Source organism: Oncorhynchus mykiss, chromosome 11 (assembly GCF_057628025.1).
Source record: "Oncorhynchus mykiss isolate SJ-2025 chromosome 11, ASM5762802v1, whole genome shotgun sequence".
Classification (NCBI taxonomy): Eukaryota; Metazoa; Chordata; class Actinopteri; order Salmoniformes; family Salmonidae; genus Oncorhynchus; species Oncorhynchus mykiss.
The window spans coordinates 70655586-70676379 of record NC_143032.1 but is presented as its reverse complement, the minus strand read 5'-3'; the positions used below and the strand labels follow the sequence as shown (position 1 = coordinate 70676379).

Genomic DNA, 20794 nt, shown 5'->3' with positions numbered 1-20794 from the left:
CATAATCAAGGGTTCTGGCAACACTTTACATTAAGTAAACATACTGTAACTACTCATTTAAATTATATCAGTTCAACATAATGTAAAGTGTGAAACCATACAGTACATGGTAAACAATATTCAGAGGTAAAAAACTATATTTCACTCAAAACGAGTGGGACTTTAACGAAAACATGTTCTGTGCATGTTACTATTATGAAAAGATGTTGTAATGTGTGGTAAGTACAGTATCGTATTGTGTTTTATGTATATACCTTACATAGCACTGTCATGGCCTTATGTTGTGGATTTTAACGAGGTGAGGTCAGTATTGAGGCCAGTTGTCCTTGCTGTTTCTGAAGAGGGCAGGGAAGATGTTCTGTGTTTCAGGATATCAAACCATTTCTGAAATCATTAACTCAAAGTCAACAACAAACAATTCCTTTAAGATCCATTTATTAAAGTTATAAAAAAAGAGACAAATAAGTTATAATATTTGTATTTGTTAGAATTCTATCAGTGTTTGAACATTAGTATTTAGAGAGCTGGTACAACTTCTACTTTCATGGCCAGCCTTTGACAAACCCATAGAAACAGCTGGCTGAGTTCTCTCCCCTATGATAGATAATACTGAGTGGGACGAGTCAGTCAATGCCGTCAGAGCCAGTTAGCGATGAAAGTGTGCACCGTAGGATTTTTCTCTGTTATGGTATTATTACATATAAACTCTTAAAAATATATACTTCTGTCAAATAACTTGACAACTATGTACACTACAAAAATACATTTTCATATAAATAAATTATATGGCATACATTTATCTTTGTAACTGAAACAATATATATCCTCGCCAACCAAGACCAAATGGCATCTGTAGAAAACCATAGATCTGTTTCTTTTCCTTTTAAAATCCTCTAAGAGCTATGGTGAGTCTTGTAGTGTAAATGTTATATACTCTGGTTTCCCTACTTAACATTAGTAAACATTTTATACAGCTTGAACACCATTCATGTCAAAACAACAGTAATAGTGTTTTTCAATAGACATAAAAATCCCTGCATTTGTTATCCACTGACATTTATGACCAATAATGGAACAAAACAAAAACATCTCATAATACAAAAATATAAATATCGCAAATTCAACGTTGAAAAACCAAACACAAACAAAACATTACAAAATGTAAGAAAATAGTTGCCAGCCATGATTTCTCTCCATTATTGCCAATGTGACATCAGGAGGGAAAAAAAGATTTTCACTCAAGCAGCTGACACGCAAAAAGACACATAGCTACACGTGTGTGTGTGTGTGTGGGGGGGGTCTGGAAAGACATGACTGACACACACCGGGCATGATGGGGGGGGGGGGGGGGGGGCTTGGTGAACCCTGACCCTGATTGTGACGAGGTGAGGTTGGGTGGGTGGGGACAGCTGGGGTTAAATTGGGGGCAGTTGTCTTTGCTGTCTCTGAGGAGGGAAGAGCGATAGGACGGACACACACACACACACAGTATTGTTAGCCCAGATAGTGCTAAACCCTTCAGCTCTCTGGGCGGTGTATCTTATTGGGTAAAGAGGAAGAAAGAGTTTCTTGTTAATGAAATGTGTAATTCAGTCAAGTGCCATGTTGAGTTGGGAAATACCGTAGCTGTAGCTTATCACTGTAGCTTATCACAAGAGATAGGACAACAATGTATATTTACAGTGAGAATAACAAAAGTTGCATTCATGAAAAAAAAGGAAACAAACATGTACATTTCACAACAATATCCTCCATAATGGCCTTGACTAGCTACCATGGATTTTGTCCACCAATTGCAATATGCATTAAAGTGGAATTGACAGCATTTTGGCAACATGAAATCATATCAAAATCTGTTCATATACACCCCCAGGAAGAATATCACATGCTTTTAAATGTTTTCTGACAAGCGAGCACCTTTGAATAAATTCTTAGAGTTTTTGGGAGTTACATACCAGGTATGTGAAAATGCTATAGAAATATGAAGTGGGAAAGCAGCTGTGCGTTTGGACAATTAATAGACACTGCAGTAAATAAAACAGCTGTCTCGTCCAAGACCGGAGTCTACACAGACCGGTGTGCCATAGCCAATCAGAGCTACAGTAGGCATTTATACAAACACGCCATTTGCCACACAGGCCTGCAATCATTCACTTTAAACTGGACTATGTGTTTACAGGCGGCTGAAACAGTGCGACTTTACATCATTAGAATGCATTCGCCAAAAGCCACTAAATACACCTGAATGGATTTCTGCTAACATGTAAATACCACTGGAGTCCTCTTACATTTGGGAACATTACAGTCTTATTGATCAAACAACCATGTAATGGTAGGCTCTCTCTCCCTCCGTTATGCACATTAACAACAACAAGATCAACAACTAATGTTAGTCAGGACGAGATAAGCTAAAATCTAACGAGGGAACATTAGATAAAACTTATTTGTTGGCCGTCAAAATTGCACCTATAAACAATGAGGAATTGTAGCCTACTCGTCTTTCTGCAGCTTGCCTGCCAATGCATGCTTGTCCCAACCAAGCACCCAAGCTAACTGGCTAAAGTTGGTTAGCTTGCTAGCTAGCTATTTTCAGACAAAAATAAACACTTTGTTCTGACTATTTTAGTCGTCATAGCAGAGCTGGTTAAGCTGTTTACATGTTATCTGAGATATGCTAACTGGATAACAGTCGTTCAAGTTCTCACTAGCTAACCAAATGACACCTGCATCTCTGTGTATATGAGGGAAAAATGTCAGTCACTCACCCACTCCTCCAATGGCATGACATGTCACCCTCCTAGCAGTTAGCTTGCTAGCTAACGTTAGGCTCCGTGTTTTTAGGTTGCTACATAAATAGATACGCTAGCCTATTATGACTGACTTGTGATCATTGCCCTTGCTAGTTCGGTTGTATTGACATTCCCAACCTTAGTTACATGTCTGTTTTTGTCCAAAATATTGAGTCATTGAAACTGAAACAGTGCATCCTTAATGGAGGCAGCAAACAATGTAACAACCTGATAGCAATGTTTTTTGGACTACCAAGAAATGTATTGGTGAATTATATTAATCATGTATTGAACTGCATCCATCTATTCTGCCAACAATGCCTTCGTGTACATCATGGAATGTTTAGTCAAATAGAACCTATTTTTTAAAACTTCTTATCATGGTTTTGTAGCATAAACTGGGAATTGTATATTTTTTACTGATATTTTGATAGTCTGTTTGTTTCATATCTGCAAAGTAGTTAAAACGCTGTCAGTTCCACTTTAACTATGGGAGTGATACTTTTACGCCCACTCATGCTACTATAAGATGGCCGCTGAGAGCTATGACATCCCCAGAGGAAATAAGGGACAGCCAAGTCACAACAGACACCTTTTATATCTTCTACATATCGGCTCGTATTAAATAGCACGCATAGCGTGAGTCAGAGTTCAACAGTAATTGTTTCATAACTACCACAGGTTTGTGATATGCAAATTAATTGTTTAAAAAAAAAGAGTACCTTTATACACAAACACACACATATATATATCTATATATATAAACACACACATACATGCCCCGTGTAGCTATTGAGTAGTATCACTTGACGTGATTGTTAGTATATTTCTTTTTAGAGATGTATCTGATGGGTTACCCACCCACCCGCGCCCAGACCCACCTACGCACCCACATAAACACAAACCCACAATCACATTTATACACTCACTCACCTCTTTCTAACATAAAATAAAACATTTGCATAGAATTATTATACAGTTATTATACATTATTACAGAATATCTTAAGCAGCAACAATGTATGCTGAACTGTATTGTCTAGATGAAGCTTCCTCATGGCACAGATCCACAGACGAGTGAACAACAGTAATCAGAGATTTCTCTCACACACACACGTTTGTTTTAATATCCTTGTGGGGACAAAATAATTGGTCCCATTCAAAATCCTATTTTCCCTAACCCCTAACCTTAAGCTAACCCTAATTTTTACCCTAACCTTAACCCCTAATTTAACCCTAAACCTAATTCTAACCATCACCTTAATCGTAACCCTAACCCCTAAGCTTAAAATAGCCTTTCTCCCTGTGGGCGGACTGGCTAAATGTCTCCCATTTTTCTTGTTTTACTGTGCTTGTGATGACTTCTGGCCCCGACTAGGAAAGTAAAACCAAAAACACACACGCCATAGAAATGATGTCCCCAGTCTGTTAAAAAAAGGAGCTGTACAACTCCTACATTATAGCTACTTCTTTGTTCATATTTACATAAGTATACATCTTTTAATGATGGATAGAGATATCTAAGACAAACATCCACGGGGTTACAGTAAGAATGAGCACCATGGTACTACCCACCACTGGGTTATGTGTGTCGCTGAGCTGCGCTGCATTGGGCCGCTGAGTGAGAGAGGGAGTCCATCTTTGGCCGTTGTGCTTCTGCTCTCCTCCACTGGAACAACAGAGAGACAGACAACACAGAGTTAGAAACCTGTCATGACAGCACATACATCTCACTCTCTAAAGGCATAACGCTCAATATATTATGTTCAGGTTGCAGTAAAAAGGGTTTGAAGGACTGAATGGGGACATTTTTGGCAAGTAACAAAACCAAAGGAAAAGGAACATTCATTGCAAGTACTTTGTGGATGTAATACCAACATGTAAATTACTGCACTGTCATGAGAAGCTACAAACTCCATTGAGGCTCACCTCAGCTTGCCCTCTTATCACAGTCGCTCTCAACTGCCTCACACTCCACATCCTGGAGCTCCATGGCCTCCACCTTGGTGTCCATCTTGGTTCCTCTGCAACCTGTATGGACCTCCAGTGGCACATGGGGGTGCTGGAAGGCAGGTGCAGGCTCTGCGCCCCTTGCTGTGTGGTAACTGTCCGCTGCAGTGTGTCCTGGGTGAGAGGAGGTGGGGCTCTGAGTGGGGGGAGAGGTAGAGTGGACAGCGATGGTAACCGATGCAGAGGCCGTTACCGTGGTGATGGGCTGGCAGTAAGTAGGGGCGGGATTAGAGTGCTGAGGTTGGTGGTGATTGGGCCGGGGGTTGTGGGATGGACGAGTTCTGTGCCCCGCAGAACGTTCTCGGTGGCCTCCCGAGACAAAATGGCCCCCGGAGCCGTAATGGCCTCCAGCCTCAGTTTCAAAAGCCATGCATGGGCGGGCTGGGGGAAAGGACTGTAGGTCCCTCTTGCTGAAGCGACGGGATGCACCGGGGTGGGCATCCGACTCCGGCAGGACCGACTGACAGGAGAGAGATCAGAAAATCAGAACAACTTGTACACATGCTCAACATGTTCAAACAAAGAGTGTGAACATACAGCTGAAGTATTAAGTTTACATACACTTAGGTTGGAGTCATTAAAAACTTGTTTTCAACCACTCCACAAATTTCATGTTAACAAACTATAGTTTTGCAAGTCGGTTAGGACATCTGTGTGCATGACACAAGTCATTTTTCCAACAATTGTTTACAGACAGATTATTTCACTTACAATTCACTGTAGCACAATTCCAGAGAGTCAGAAGTTTACATACACTAAGTTGACTGTGCCTTTAACCAGCTTGGAAAATTCCAGAAAATGGTGGCTTTAGAAGCTTCTGATAGACTGGTTCATCCTTGGGAGATATTTCCAAACGCCTGAAGGTACCACATTCATCTGTACAAACAATAGTATGCAAGTATAAACACCATGGGACCACGCAGCCATCATACCGCTCAGGAAGGAGATGCGTTCCGTCTCCTAGAGATGAACGTATTTTGGTGCGAAAAGTGCAAATCAATCACAGAACAACTGCAAATGACCCTGTGAAGATGCTGGAGGAAACAGGTACAAAAGTATCTATATCCACAGTAAAACACGTCCTATAACCTGAAAGGCTGCTCAGCCACTGCTCCAAAACCGCCATAAAAAAGCCAGACTACGGTTTGCAACTTCACATGGGGACAAAGATTGTACTTTTTGGAGAAATGCCCTCTGGTCTGATGAAACAAATATAGAACTGTTGGGCCATAATGACCATCGTTATGTTTGGGGGAAAAAGGTGAGGCTTGCAAGCTGAAGAACACCATCCCAACCCGTGAAGCACGGGGGTGGCAGCATCATGTTGTGGGGGTGCTTTGCTGCAGGAGGGACTGGTGCACTTCACAAAATAGATGGCATCATGAGAGGGGAAATTATGTGGATATTATGAAGCAACATCTCAAGACATAACTCAGGAAGTTAAAGCTTGGTGGCAAATGGGTCTTCCAAATGGACAATGACCCCAAGCATACTTCCAAAGTTGTGGCAAAATGACTTACGGACAACAAGGTCAAGGTATTGGTGTGGCCATCACAAAGCCCAAAGACCTCAATCCTTTAGAACATTTGTGGGCAGAACTGAAAAAGCGTGTGCGAGCAAGGAGGCCAGAAACCTGACTCAGTTCCACCAGCTCTGTCAGGAGGAATGGGCCAAAATTCACCCAACTTATTGTGGGAAGCTTGTGGAAGGCTACCCAAAACGTTTGACTGAAATTAAAAACATTAAAAGGCAATGCTACCAAATACTAATTGAGTGTATGTAAACTTCTGACCCATTGCATATGTGATGAAAGAAATAACAATTGAAATAAATAATTCTCTCTACTATTATTATGACATTTCACATTCTTAAAATAAAGTGGTGATCCTAACTGACCTAAGACAGGGAATTTTTACTAGGATTACACGTCAGGAATTGTGAAAAACTGAGCTTAAATGTGTTTGGCTAAGGTGTATGTAAACTTCTGACTTCAACTGTATGTCACGTGTGTGTGGTCATTATCCGAAGCACTTACAGAAGACAAAGAGTAGGCTGTGGCGTTTCCCTGTCTAGCTGTCCTTCCTGGCACTGCTCCTCGTCGCACCTCCTCTGCTCTCCCAGCTCTACTTCTAGTGGTGGGGAGGTCGTACTGCTGCAGGTCCTGGCTGATGCCCGAGGCCGTGGTGTTGGAGCTGTACTCAGAGTCTGACGAGTCAGAGCCTGTACCTGTCCCCGTCCCTGAGGTGGTATGGCAGGGGTGGACGGAGAAGTGGACCACGGGAGGAGGGGGCTCTGGGGACGGGGTGGGTAACTGGCTACGCCCATCAACAGGGGTCACCTGAGGGGGACAGAAAAAGGAGGGAGGTGTAAGGAGATGAGGGAATTATTTTGATTCATTTTTTGGGTTATTATTACACAAACTATGTTGCTAAATAATTTCATGATGTGCGCGTGTTAGAACAAAAAAAAGTTAGTGTTGGTTCACAAAAATACGTGTAAAAAGTGTGTGTAAAAAATAATGTGTAAAAAATGTGTGTGTAAAAAAATGTGTGTGCAAGCCATTATAGTATTTCTGCAGGAGAAACCATCTCACCTCTGGATAGGGGCCAAAGTAAGACAGCAACACAGGGAGAAGGACCAAACCATTCAGCACCCCCAGAATGGTCAGGATGGCCAGCACAGCAAAGAAATACCTGCAACAAACCAACAGTCTACTGTTAAGACAGGCAACATGGGCACCACATTTCATCAACCACCATACACCAACACCACAGAAGATAGGTGGCTAAGAGTCACAACAACTAACATTCTCTGGTCATTTTGGCAGAAGCTTTGAACAACTTAACCAGTGGAACATTAGTAGCATTACATAGATACACCTGTGACAACTACAATGAACACCAAACACAGGCATCAGAGCCTGCAGACACATCTGCTAAACCACAGGTTAAGCATGACAGCCAACATGAGTGTGTGTGTTTGTGTTCTATGTGGGGTGTGGGCGGGCTGGTGTGGGTATGCATGGGTGTTTATACGTATATGTGTGTGTGTGTGTATGTACACAAAGAGAATACCTGCAGCAACCACAGAACAGGAGAGAGAGAGGCTGTGCTAAATATGAACTAGATCAACCATTACACATGCCTGAAAAGACCATGACACACACGCACGCACAAGTATGTTGGTTAAGTAGGAAACAGAAATGTACCTGTCAAGTCCTGCCAAAGAGGGTTAGTCTTTAGAAAGCCTCACAGAGAAAGAGAAGGAAGCACAATTAACTGGAGTTGGTTAATTCAAAGGCATGGAAAAAAAATGCAGCGGGAGGGAGGGAGAGAGAAAGTGGGGTGTGCGGTATTTAAGCAAACATGAAGACAACAAAGCAGTCAAGAATGTGGAGAAGGGGGTAGGGGCTTGAGGGGGGAAGAATGGGGGGGGGGGGGGGTAAGGAAGTAGGGAGAAGGGGGGCACAAAAGGACAAGGGCCTCTCCTTTTCTGATCTAAAACAATAGGCAGAAGCAAAGTATAGAATTGAAACAATTTAGTATAGAAGAATAGAAAGAGAACAATGAACAGCACCACACCCTGAGTACCCCCCCTCAAAGGTGCGGACTCCGGCCGCAAAACCTGACTCTAAGGAGGAGGCACAGGATAGACCGGGCCGTGGAGGCGCACTGGAGGTCTCGAATTAAGGGCCTGCACAACCTGTCCTGGCTGGATGGTGACTTTAGCCCGGCAAGTGCGGGGCGCAGGCACCGGACGCACTGGGCTGTGCAAACACACGGGAGACACAGTGCGCAGAGCCGACGCAGGATATCCTGGCCTGAGGAGACGCACTGGAGGTCTGGAGAGCAGGGCTGGCACCATCCGTCCTGGCTGGACGGCAGATGCGGGGAGCTGGAATGTAGCGCACCGGCCTCAGAGCACGTATTGGAGATCTGTAGCGCCAAGCTGGCACAGGACATGCAGGGCTGGGGAGGCGCACAGGAGGCCTGGTGCGTGGGGCTGGCACAGTCTTCACCAGACGGCTAGCACGCACCTCAGGACGAGTATGGAGAGCTGACTCAGGTGACATCAAATCGCGGACACGCTCCGTCGGGCGGAAGTTGTGCCTCATGCACCAACACAGCAACTCTCTCATTGCTCTCTCCTCCAATCTCCCCATCAACTCCTTCACAGTCTCGGCTTCGCTTCCTTCACTCACCTCCAATTTCACCCCATAGCTCGGGGCAATTTTTTCGGGGGGCTGCCTCTCAGGCTTCCTTGCCAGCCGTGTTCCCTCGTATCGCCGGTTCCCTTTTCCTGCTGCCTCCGCTCTCCTGGCTGCCTCCACCTGTTCCCATGGGAGGCGAACCCTTCCAGCCAGGATCTCCTCCCATGTGTAGGATCCCTTGCCATCTAGAATGTCCTCCCATGTCCAGTCCTCTTTTCCATGCTGATTGGTCCTTTGGTGGTGGGTAGTTCTGTAACGGCTGTTGGTGGAAGAAGGTGAGGACCAAGGTGCAGCGTGGTACGTGTTGATCCTTTATTAGTTGAACTGAACACTGAATAGCAAAACAACAACCGAAACAGTTTTGTCTGGTGCAGACACAAACAGAAAGCCACTACCCACAAAAACCCAGTGGGAAAAGCTACCTAAGTATGGTTCTCAATCAGAGACAACGATAGACAGCTGTCTCTGATTGAGAACCACACCTGGGGGGGGGGGGGGGGGGGGGGTACTGTCACGCCCTGACCTTAGAGATCCTTTTTATGTCTCTATTTGGTTTGGTCAGGGTGTGATTTGGGGTGGGTATTCTATGTTCTATTATTTGTATTTCTATGTTTTGGCCGGGTAGGGTTCTCAATCAGGGACAGCTGTCTTTCGTGGTGAGCGTGTAACTGGTCAGGCACTGTGTTATGCAGAGATGTGCACGGTGTCTCCAGTGCGCTATTCTAGCCCAGTGTGCTCTATTCCAGCTCCTCGCATTTGCCGGGCTAGATTGGGTATCCAGCCAGGACGTATTGAGCCAGCTCTATGTTCTGGATCTCCAATGCGTCTCCACGGTCCAGTGTATCCTGTGCCTCCTCCCGGCACTCGCCCTCCTCCCAGCCCGGTACCACCAGTGCCGGCACCACGCACCAGGCCTATAGTGCGCCTCCAGGGTCCAGTACACCCTGTTCCTCCTCCCCGCACTCGCCCTGAGGTGCGTGTCACCAGCCAGGTACCACCAGTGCCGGCACCACGCACCAAGCCTATAGTGCGCCTCGGCAGTCCAGTACGCCCTGTTCCTGCTCCTCGCACTCCTCGTGTGTGTCCCCAGCCCGGTACCTCCAGCGACGGTCCCCAGACCGGGGTCTCCAGTGGCGGTCCCCAGCCCGGGGTCTCCTGCGACGGTCCCCAGCCCGGGGTCTCCAGCAACGGTCCCCAGCCCGGGGTCTCCAGCAACGGTCCCCAGTCCGGGGTCTCCAGTCCGGGGCCTCCAGCGACGGTCCCCAGTCCAGGGTCTCCAGCGACGGTCCCCAGTCAGGGGTCTCCAGCGACGGTCCCCAGTCAGGGGTCTCCAGCAACGGTCCCCAGTCCAGAACATCAGGCGATGATCCACGCAGCAAGGGTCCCCAGCCCGGGGCCTACGGCGAGGATCCGCAGTCCAGAGCCTCCAATGATGATCCACGGGTCAGTGATACAAGAGCGGACTCAGTGTAAAGAAGGTGGGCGGTGTCCAGAACCAGAGCCGCCACCGAGGTTAGATACCCACCCAGACACACCCATATAGGTTTAGGTTTGTGGCTGGGAGTCCGCACCTTTGGGGGGGGGGGTAGTGTCATGCCCTGACCTTAGTAATCTTTGTTTTATTTATTATTTGGGTGTGACAAGGGTGGTTGGTTTAGTTTTTGTATTGTCTATGTGTTTTTGTCCTTTCTAGGGTTTTTGTATATCTATGGGGTTTTAGTATGTCTTGGTATATGTAGGTCCCCCCTATTCTCTCTCCCTTTCCCCCCTATTCTCTCTCCCTTTCCCCCCTATTCTCTCCCTTTCCCCCCTATTCTCTCCCTTTCCCCCCTATTCTCTCTCACTTTCCCCCCTATTCTCTCTCACTTTCCCCCCTATTCTCTCTCCCTTTCCCCCCTATTCTCTCTCCCTTTCCCCCCTATTCTCTCTCCCTTTCCCCCCTATTCTCTCTCCCTTTCCCCCCTATTCTCTCCCTTTCCCCAATATTCTCTCTCCCTTTCCCCACTATTCTCTCTCCCTTTCCCCAATATTCTCTCTCCCTTTCCCCAATATTCTATCTCCCTTTCCTCCCTATTATCTCTCCCTTTCCCCCTCCCCCTCCTCAAACTCCTCTCTCCCTTTCCCCACTATTCTCTCTCCCTTTCCTCCCTATTCACTGTCCCTTTCCCCCTCCCCCTCCTCAAACTCCTCTCTCACTTTCCCCATTTCCTCCCCCTTTTCCCACTCTCCTCTCTCCCTTTCCCCCCTATCCTCTCCTCGCTCCCTTTTCCCACTCTCCTCTCTCCCTTTCCCCCCTATCATCTCCTCACTCCCTTTTCCCACTCTCCTCTCTCCCTTTCCCCCCTATCCTCTCCTCTCTCCCTTTCCCCCCTATCCTCTCCTCGCTCCCTTTCCCCCCTATCCTCTCCTCGCTCCCTTTTCCCACTCTCCTCTCTCCCTTTCCCCCTATCCTCTCCTCTCTCCCTTTCCCCCCTATCCTCTCCTCTCTCCCTTTCCCCCCTATCCTCTCCTCGCTCCCTTTTCCCACTCTCCTCTCGCAACACGAAGACGGGGAAAGTAGCTGAACTCACAGAGCTTCTGCCTTGGTTTAAAGCCACATCTACACTGGAACACACACACAAGCACCCACCCACTCACGCACGCACACAAACACACACACCGCACTGGAGCTGTTTGTAGTGAAAACATTTGAGGGGTTGACAAGGAGAGTCAGGGAAACATTTATTTCGGCATGAAAAGAAAAATAGGAGTTGGCTGTTTTGTTATTCTGCAGTCTTTAGGCACAGAATACCGCAGACTTCAAATAGCCTGAGACAGAGACTGAGACTAAGTGGACCAGAGGAGATGAGAAGGGTTAGTGTGTGTGTGTGCACTCTCACTCCTAAGCACGCCATCGTTGACCCCCATGATAACAAGGTCAGGGAGCAGGGCGGTGTGTGTGTGTTTCCAGACCACATGAGTGGAGATGGCCCTATTTGCTTAAAAGAGATAGATCACCCACCTTAGACAACTTCCTCCTTAAATCGCTACTTAGACAGTAGTCTGCAGACATAACCTAGACACTGTTCCAAGATTTGCTTAACTACGGCTCTAAAGTGCGATCAACTTGGTCGCATATGCAACAAAATATTTTGCTGTGTGACCAGTTTTATTCTGGGAGTTTTATTCTGGGAGCACCCACTGTGAGACTAGGGAAAATATCTCCCAGATAATGATTGTTTTAATGAGTTGTTTCCGAGTGCCCTAGAGAAAACAGTGGGTGCAGATTCGATAGCGTCATGGTTGCACCATTACTACAACGAAAACGGCTCGCTTGTAACCCAACCAGGTAAAAATACCCATATAACCACCGCAACATTTGTATCTTTCTATAGCGCCCCCATACCCAACTGGTGGACTGCAGGTCTCGACTACAAAACAATATTAAAATACGAATAATAGTCTGGCTTCAACCCCTGGTATCATATAAACACATGTAAGACATGGACAAATGGAAATTTGATTTAACCTCTTAAAGCTAGGGGGCAGAATTTTGACTTTTGGATAAATAGCGTGCCCAATTTCAACTTCCTGCTACTCATGCCAAGAATATAAGATATGCATATTATTCATAGATTTGGATAGAAAACACTCTGCAGTTTCTAAAACTGTTTGAATCATGTCTGTGAGTATAACAGAACTTATGTAGCAGGCAAAACCCTGAGGACTAACTGTTCAGAATTTTTCTCTTCCCTATATTGTCTTTGCCATTGGATATTTAATAGCAATCTAGCCGGGCTTCAACCCCTGGTATCACATAAACACATGTAAGACATGGACAAATGGAAATTTGATTTAAAACAAAAATATCACAGCCCTATGCAAAATGTGGAGAATTGTGGGAATGAACCGTTTGAGAGGGGTACGAACAGTTTGGGGTCGCATGGGTTGCGACGTGTGGGTTTGTTACTACGCCGATAAATAATGATATCCATCCGGACCTTTGCCGTTTAGGAAATGTGTGACCGGATCTCTCAAATAGTACTCGAGTACCCCTGCCATAGCGGATCGCCGGGATTGCATTTCACATCATTAACCATTTGTTTACACTTTGTTCAGTCATGTTACCTCATTTAGCTAGCTAACAACCTGGTAACTTTACCAGTATAACCAAACACTTTGGGGCACAGAATGAAAGGAAAAGGGATATGTTCTTCAGCAGATTAATGGTCATAGCAATCAATGAATGAGAGATCTCTTGCATGTCACAAATCCAACATTTTTAAAGAGACAGTGTACAATTTTCAATTTAATGCATCTCAATGGGAAAAATGCCTTTACAGTGTTACATATTCATTTCTAGTGCACCACATGAGCTTCAAAAGTAGAGGCCCAATATACTGTAGGCTGTATCTCAATCAATTTAAATCATCTTACATGTATTTTCTGGTGCTCATAAATTTCATGTAGTGCTCCTAACTTTAAGAGCAGCAGTGCTACCAATGAACATGTTTTATTCAGAGCCAATTTGCTTAGCACTTAATAGGAACCTTGTCTCACACCTCCCCCGTGTTAGTTTTCATTTGCTTTTCTCCCATCCTTCCCCTCAACTACAGTAGCATTGAAGTGTGTGTGTGTCAGAGAGAGAGAGAGTGAGAGAGAAAGACAGAAGGAGAGAGCAAGAGAAAGAGAGAGGAGAGAGCGAGAGAGAAAGAGAAAGGAGAGAGAGAGAGCAAGAGAAAGAGCGAGAGAGGGGGAGAGTAGAAAGGGATGGAGGGAAAAGCGGCCTTCACGGATGAGTGGTGTTTCAGGTAGATTCCTGTGTGACATGCAGGCTCAGGCACAGCCTTAACGCTCGACTGACGCCACAGAAAGCCACAGAAACACCACAGAAGATAACACACTTGAATAATGTGACACCGGCAGGTAGAAATGTTGAAACTGTTCATTACTGCTCGCAAAATAATGTCCATACAGGTTAGAACACCTTACAATGCAAGAAGATACCAGTATCATCCAGCTTTGTAGGCTACCTTTCCTTTCTAGCTGACAGCTGAAGCCAACATCAATTCACTAGCCCCCTCCACGCACACTTTTATAAAATAAGCCACTTCTCTGCAAATGATGATGAGCAGTACAATAAAATAAGTCCCAAATTGAAGGGAAACAGATTGTCTGTGATCTCTATCCACTGAAATCAGCCAAAACAAGCTCAGTAACTCAATGTGTAGCACACTCTTATTGAATATGCATTCATGTAAATGGGCCTAGGATACATCTTGATTCATCAAGTTTATCAATGGAGATTTGGCATTCCAATAAATTATTACCATTATGTTGTTAAGTAGTTTGATTGGTAAAAACTAAGTCAAATGTACGATTGTATAATTGATTCATTAATGCATACATGGCTGTCTCTGAACATTTTTTACATAAGAAATGTCAAATGTAATGATATTGAATGATTGAACAGAGCAGTAGCTGAGTTTAGCCATCTGGATCAAGTGCCATTCTGGGACTTTGGTTAACCAGTGAGGGTCACTAACACCGGTACGTTTTGGACTTCTAATCCTTTTTAAACATTGTGTGTTTGAGCTACAGACTTCTGTACCATTGGATTCGTCTATTTCTTCTGCATCCCTAAATACCCAACATTAGTCTGTGTGATTCATGGGGGCTGAACTAGAGCGGTGATTGTGAGAGAAGGACGGATCACGAAGGAGCCCCTGTAGAATGCAAACGGTTTGAGCGAACACGCACATGTAACAAGTTTAGCTTTATAACGCTCACAAGCTGGTAGGTAGAAGGTAAGGGGTTCTTCTACACAGAAGATCACAGGAAACCCCCTGACATAGTGTCTATAATACTGTAAGGGGTTCTTCTACAAAGAAGACCACAGGAAACCCCAGGACATAGTGTCTATAATACTGTAAGGGGTTCTTCTACAAAGAAGACCACAGGAAACCCCAGGACATAGTGTCTATAATACTGTAAGGGGTTCTTCTACACATAAGGTCACAGGAAACCCCAGGACACAGTGTCTATAATACTGTAAGGGGTTCTTCGACAAAGAAGATCACAGGAAACCCCAGGACATAGTGTCTATAATACTGTAAGGGGTTCTTCTACACAGAAGATCACAGGAAACCCCAGGACATAGTCTACATAGAAGATCACAGGAAACCCCAGGACATAATGTCTATAATACTGTAAGGGGTTCTTCTACAAAGAAGATCACAGGAAACCCCAGGACATAGTCTACATAGAAGATCACAGGAAACCCCAGGACATAGTGTCTATAATACTGTAATACTGTAAGGGGTTCTTCTACACATAAGATCACAGGAAACCCCAGGACATAGTGTCTATAATACTGTAAGGGGTTCTTCTACATAGAAGATCACAGGAAACCCCAGGACATAGTGTCTATAATACTGTAAGGGGTTCTTCTACATAGAAAATCACAGGAAACCCCAGGACATAGTGTCTATAATACTGTAAGGGGTTCTTCTACACAGAAGATCACAGGAAACCCCAGGACATAGTCTACATAGAAGATCACAGGAAACCCCAGGACATAGTGTCTATAATACTGTAAGGGGTTCTTCTACAAAGAAAATCACAGGAAACCCCAGGACATAGTCTACATAGAAGATCACAGGAAACCCCAGGACATAGTGTCTATAATACTGTAATACTGTAAGGGGTTCTTCTACACATAAGATCACAGGAAACCCCAGGACATAGTGTCTATAATACTGTAAGGGGTTCTTCTACATAGAAGATCACAGGAAACCCCAGGACATAGTGTCTATAATACTGTAAGGGGTTCTTCTACATAGAAAATCACAGGAAACCCCAGGACATGAAGCTCACATAGTTGCTGTTACAAACTCCACACAGTTGTTACTGACTAGTTTGACATTCATTTCCCACTGAGCAAACAATGTCTGTACTTACAGCATTCATATGAATTCATTGTTATCAGGCTTTTGCTGACATTTTTTTAATTCACATTTGTCAATAAAACTTATAAATGCAATTGTTTATGTCAAATTGTTTAGTGCTTTTCTTGTAGAGAGTGTGAGAGAGTTTGAGTCTCTTTCCATGAGTGTGTGCATGTGTATTTGAGTGTGCATGTAGTCTTTGTGCATGAGTGTATGTGTTCATGTGCGTGTGTACTGTATGTGTGTTATTGTGTGTGTGTGTGTATGTGTGTGTGTCCCACTACTGGTCACACTCACCTGACGATGAAGTCAAACTCAGAGCCTGCTAGCATGAGGACTCCTAGTAGAGTAGAGAAGGCTCCGTCCAACACAGGAGCAAACATGTGTTCTAACGCCAGCACTGCCCGTCTGTTACGGTCCCCTATCGCTGTGAGGAACACCTGCAACGTACACACAACTAATCAGAAAAACTATAATGTCATTTGAAAATATACAAAACACTGTGTGTGTGTTATGTTAAGCTATTTTAGGCTTAGGGGTTAGGTTTATGGTTAGGGTTATGCTATGGTTAGGGGTTAAGGTGTTTTGGGTTAGGGTTTATAGAAAATAGGATTTTGGGTCCCCACAAGGATAGTAAAAGACTGTGTAGTGTGTGTGTACTCACTAGAGCAACATGTACAGTGAACTCTACTCCTATGCCGACAGAGGCGATGAGGATGACCACAGGAACAGCACTGAGCTTGATCCCTATCAGCCCCATCATACCAAACAGCTCCACGGTCATCAGAGACAGGACCAGGACCTGAAACAGACAGACCGTAACACAACCGTTAACGATCATTAGAGACCATCTACAGTTTTAACGCAGGAAACAACCCCAGCATGAATCCAAACATCTCTACGGTCATCAGAGACAAAATCCCCCAAAGTCCCCACAAGGATAGTAAAACAAGGAAAATGTTCCCTCGAACCAAGAACCACATCCCCATGAGGACAAAGGCCATTAGGTTTAGGGTTTAGAGTTAAGAGTTAAGAGTTAGAGGTTAAGGTTAGGTTTAGGGAAAATATCATTTTGAATGGGTCTCCTCAAGGATATTTAAAGGTTTTATTTTACCCTTATTTTACCAGGTAAGTTGATTGAGAACACATTCTCATTTACAGCAACGACCTGGGGAATAGTTACAGGGGAGAGGAGATGAATGAGCCAATTGGAAGCTGGGGATGATTAGGCGGCCATGATGGTATGAGGGCCAGATTGGGAATTTATCCATGACAATGGATGGCACCACCCCTACTCTTACAATAAGTGCAATGTTATATTTAGTGACCTCAGAGAGTCAGGTCACCTGTTTAACGTCCCATCCAAAAGACAGCAAAACATGTGTGGGCTGTGTGTGTGGGTTGGTCCTTCTAAACTTGTCGGGACCTAAAATACTCAGAAGTTCCCACAAGGACAGTAAAACAAGGAAAATTCTCCTTTGTGGGGACATTTCCCACATCCCCATTAGGATAAAGGCTATTTTAAATGTAGGGGTTAGGTTTAGGATTAGGGTAAAAATGAAGGTTAGAATTAGGGTTAGGGTAAGGGATTAGTGGTTAGGTTTAGACTTAGGTTACGGGTTAGGGAAAATAGGATTTCGAATGGAAATGTATTTTAGGTCCCCACAAGAAAAGAAGAACAACAACATGTGTGTGTATGTGTGTGTTAGGGCTTGGAATTGCCAGAGTTCTCACAATACAATACATTTTGATACTGCGATTTTATTGCAATTTTATGTTCCAAGCATATTGCTAACTATAAGTCTGCTGCAGACAGACTAGAGAGATCATGAGAAAATGTGGATGACAAATACCAGAGCTAGCAAAAAACGATAATATACATAGTTTTTAACAAATTGATACCTGGAGTCAAAGTCATCACTAGTGTGTGTGTGGCCTGTAGCTGGGGGTAAGGGGTAAGGGCAGGGGTAAGGGTTTGGCTATGGGGGTTAGGACACAGGGGATAGGTAGGATACTGGTGGCCTGGTCTGGACAAAGCAAATGGTTCAACTTGAAGCACTGCCATAACGTGTCATTTTATTTGGTTTGTAAAGCTCGAGCAGGGGTTTCCAACAGGTAGATCGTAGCACACCTATGAGTAGCTCGCCAAGCAATTCTGAAAGTACATGCATTTTCCCCATTTGTTCCCATTTGCAAACTGTCATAAACATAACGCTCCCGGCTACTACCCAATAAAAGCAACATTGACATTATCCCACACCTGGTTAACCACTACTGGGTTAAAAAGACAAACGGAACACAACACCTGCCATTTAACTCCCCTGTCTGTCTGTCTGTCTGGTGTCAGGCAGAAATGGAGAGTAGAGACAGAAGAATGTATGATGGACAGGGATAGAGAGAAGTTGCTTTGCAAGATATCTATACCTGACAATGCATGATCTGGGTGATTTATGGTTGATATATCAGCAGTCACATGCCTTATTTACTTTGAAGAACTACTAAAATAGTGATTTTGTGAAACGGCATAGATAGCAGCTCTATAGAGATGAGATGATGACTTGGAATGAAATGATAGTCATCAAATAAAACACATATACTATACATAACAACGTAATATTTACCTTACCTGGCAGAACTATATCATGATTATTTGTATCAATTGGGTGGCAATTGTTTTACAAGATCTGGCATGACGTGCTGCAGCAGTAGGCCTAACAACAGAAACGTCGCTAGATCATCATTGACATGGATTCAGAACATCCATTTTCATTGTTTCTCTATGAATAATTGTACTAGTGAGAGGAAAAAAACTGAAAGAAATTCAAAACCGGGAAAAATAAAACAGAATTTGGGAAAATTCAAAAGATAATTGTATGGGCCCTGTCATGCTGAATACTGTTTAGTAACCATTATTTGACCAAGTATATTGACAATTATTGTACAGTATGCAGTGCATTTGGAAAGTATTCAGACCCCTTGACTTTTTATGTTACAGCCTTATTCTCAAATGAATTTAATTGTTTTTTCCCACATCGATCTACACACAATGCCCCATAATACCCCAACAAGTGACAGGAGTCTTTGAAGCGTCCTCTGAAGCCCACTCCTGCTGTTCAGAGATCATTCACTGGCATTTTATACAAGAAATCTGCCTCCAGAAATAAAAGCTTCTCCCAAGTGGGTGTGACACCTACTCCCATTGCCTGCTGCACTGCTGCTTGGATTCCACCTGAAGATCTGTCCCCTGTCTGGTACAGGTACCTCCACCACACTCACCTATCTCTTCCGAGCTTTCGCTTGCCTCCAGCACACACGCACTGCTAGGGCGAGTGACTCTGAACTTACAATGGCTATCCCCAAGTCGTTATATATTTTTGAATGTTCATTTTGCTATTTGCCTCATGACTCCTGCATACTTTATTGACTACAAACTTTCTTCACCCAACCGTGGGACAGACGGTTTGTTCCCACACTCGGGACTCTGACTCTATTGGTTACACAGACTTTTGGCCCATCCTATTCTAACCAGCTCTCTCCTGCTTCTTTTTTCATGCTACCCGATGAAATTGCTGTACAAAATGATCTTGTTGCCATCTGATGCACATTCAGATGGCAAAAATCAAAACTGCAGAGCTCTGTGCATGTACACCCTGGCCCATCTACTGTTGCTAGCCCCAATTCTGACTTGTTATCTGATATCTGCCTCACTGATTTCTGCTCTCGTAAAAGCCTGGGTTTTCTGCACGTTAACACTAGAAGCTTATTACATAAAATTAGTCAACTGAAAGTGTGGGTTCACAGCTCCTATCCAGATGTGTTGGTCATTACTGAGACGTGGTTAAGAAAGAGTGTTTTGAACACTGATGTTAACCTTTCTTGTTATAACCTTTTTCGGCAAGACAGATCTTCCAAAGGTGTGGGAGTGGCAATCTTTACCAAGGATCACCTTCAGTGTGCCGGGTTGTCTCCACTAAGTCTGTCCCCAAACATTTTCATTTGCTGTTTTAAGCATTAATCTTCCAAATAGCTCTTTGTTGACTGTTGCTGGGTGCTATCGTCCTCCATCTGCATCGGCCTGTACCCTACCTGCCCTAAGCTCTCTCCTGGCCCCTTACATTAAGTCTGAATTTGTCCTGCTAGGTGACCTAAACTGGGACATGCATAAACCACCTGACCAAGTCCTAAAGCAATGGGACTTCCTAAATCTTTCTCAGATGATCACCAATTCCACAAGGTATGACTCCAAACACCCAGAAAAGGCTACTCTCATTGATGTTATCCTCACAAATAATCCTGATAGGTACCAGTCTGATGTTTTCTGTAATGACCTTAGTGATCACTGTTTTACAGCCTGTGTTCATAATGGCTGCGCAGTGAAACGACCTGTCCTGATTTGTCATAAGACGCTTGCTAAAAAACTTTAATGAGCAAGCCTGCCGTCATGAACTGGCCTCTGTAAAATTATATAGAATCAGCTTGATCCCCTCTGTCAAAGACGCTTGGACCTTTTAAAAAAATATTTCCAGTGATATTGTATAAAAACACGCCCCCCCATAAAGAAAATGAGAATTAAAAACAGGTTCAGCTAGGGATGCACGATATACGGGTGAACATATCAGAATCGGACGATATTAGCTAAAAATGCCAACATCGGTATCAGCCCGATGGCGATGTGAAAAACGATGTCAAAGCTACGATGTCATACCTATGTAACGTAGGTAACGGACGTAATGACGTCGCGTAATATTTTGCGCTACACGTGCAACACAGCATTCCTAACCTAGCCCACAATGTCTGCTGTGTGTATCGAGCAGTCAACAAGTCGAGCAGTCATTTGAAAGAGTAAAAACATTTCAGCGA

At 44.2% G+C, this 20794-nt stretch overlaps 1 protein-coding gene across 1 annotated transcript in view; it reads right to left on the bottom strand.

The window, feature by feature from the left end:
* Window positions 1–418: 418 nt before the first annotated feature.
* The window catches only part of LOC110535101 (protein patched homolog 1), a 150026-nt gene continuing 129650 nt past the window's right edge, over window positions 419–20794 (bottom strand). Inside the window, exons 19-24 of the mRNA XM_036936201.2 lie at window positions 16599–16736; window positions 16232–16374; window positions 7392–7491; window positions 6834–7136; window positions 4718–5258; window positions 419–4457 (exon numbers count right to left, since the gene is read on the bottom strand). Coding sequence (XP_036792096.2) covers window positions 4719–5258; window positions 6834–7136; window positions 7392–7491; window positions 16232–16374; window positions 16599–16736 — 1224 coding nt within the window. The 3' untranslated portion in view covers window positions 419–4457; window position 4718. The remainder of the gene's footprint in view (window positions 4458–4717; window positions 5259–6833; window positions 7137–7391; window positions 7492–16231; window positions 16375–16598; window positions 16737–20794) is intronic.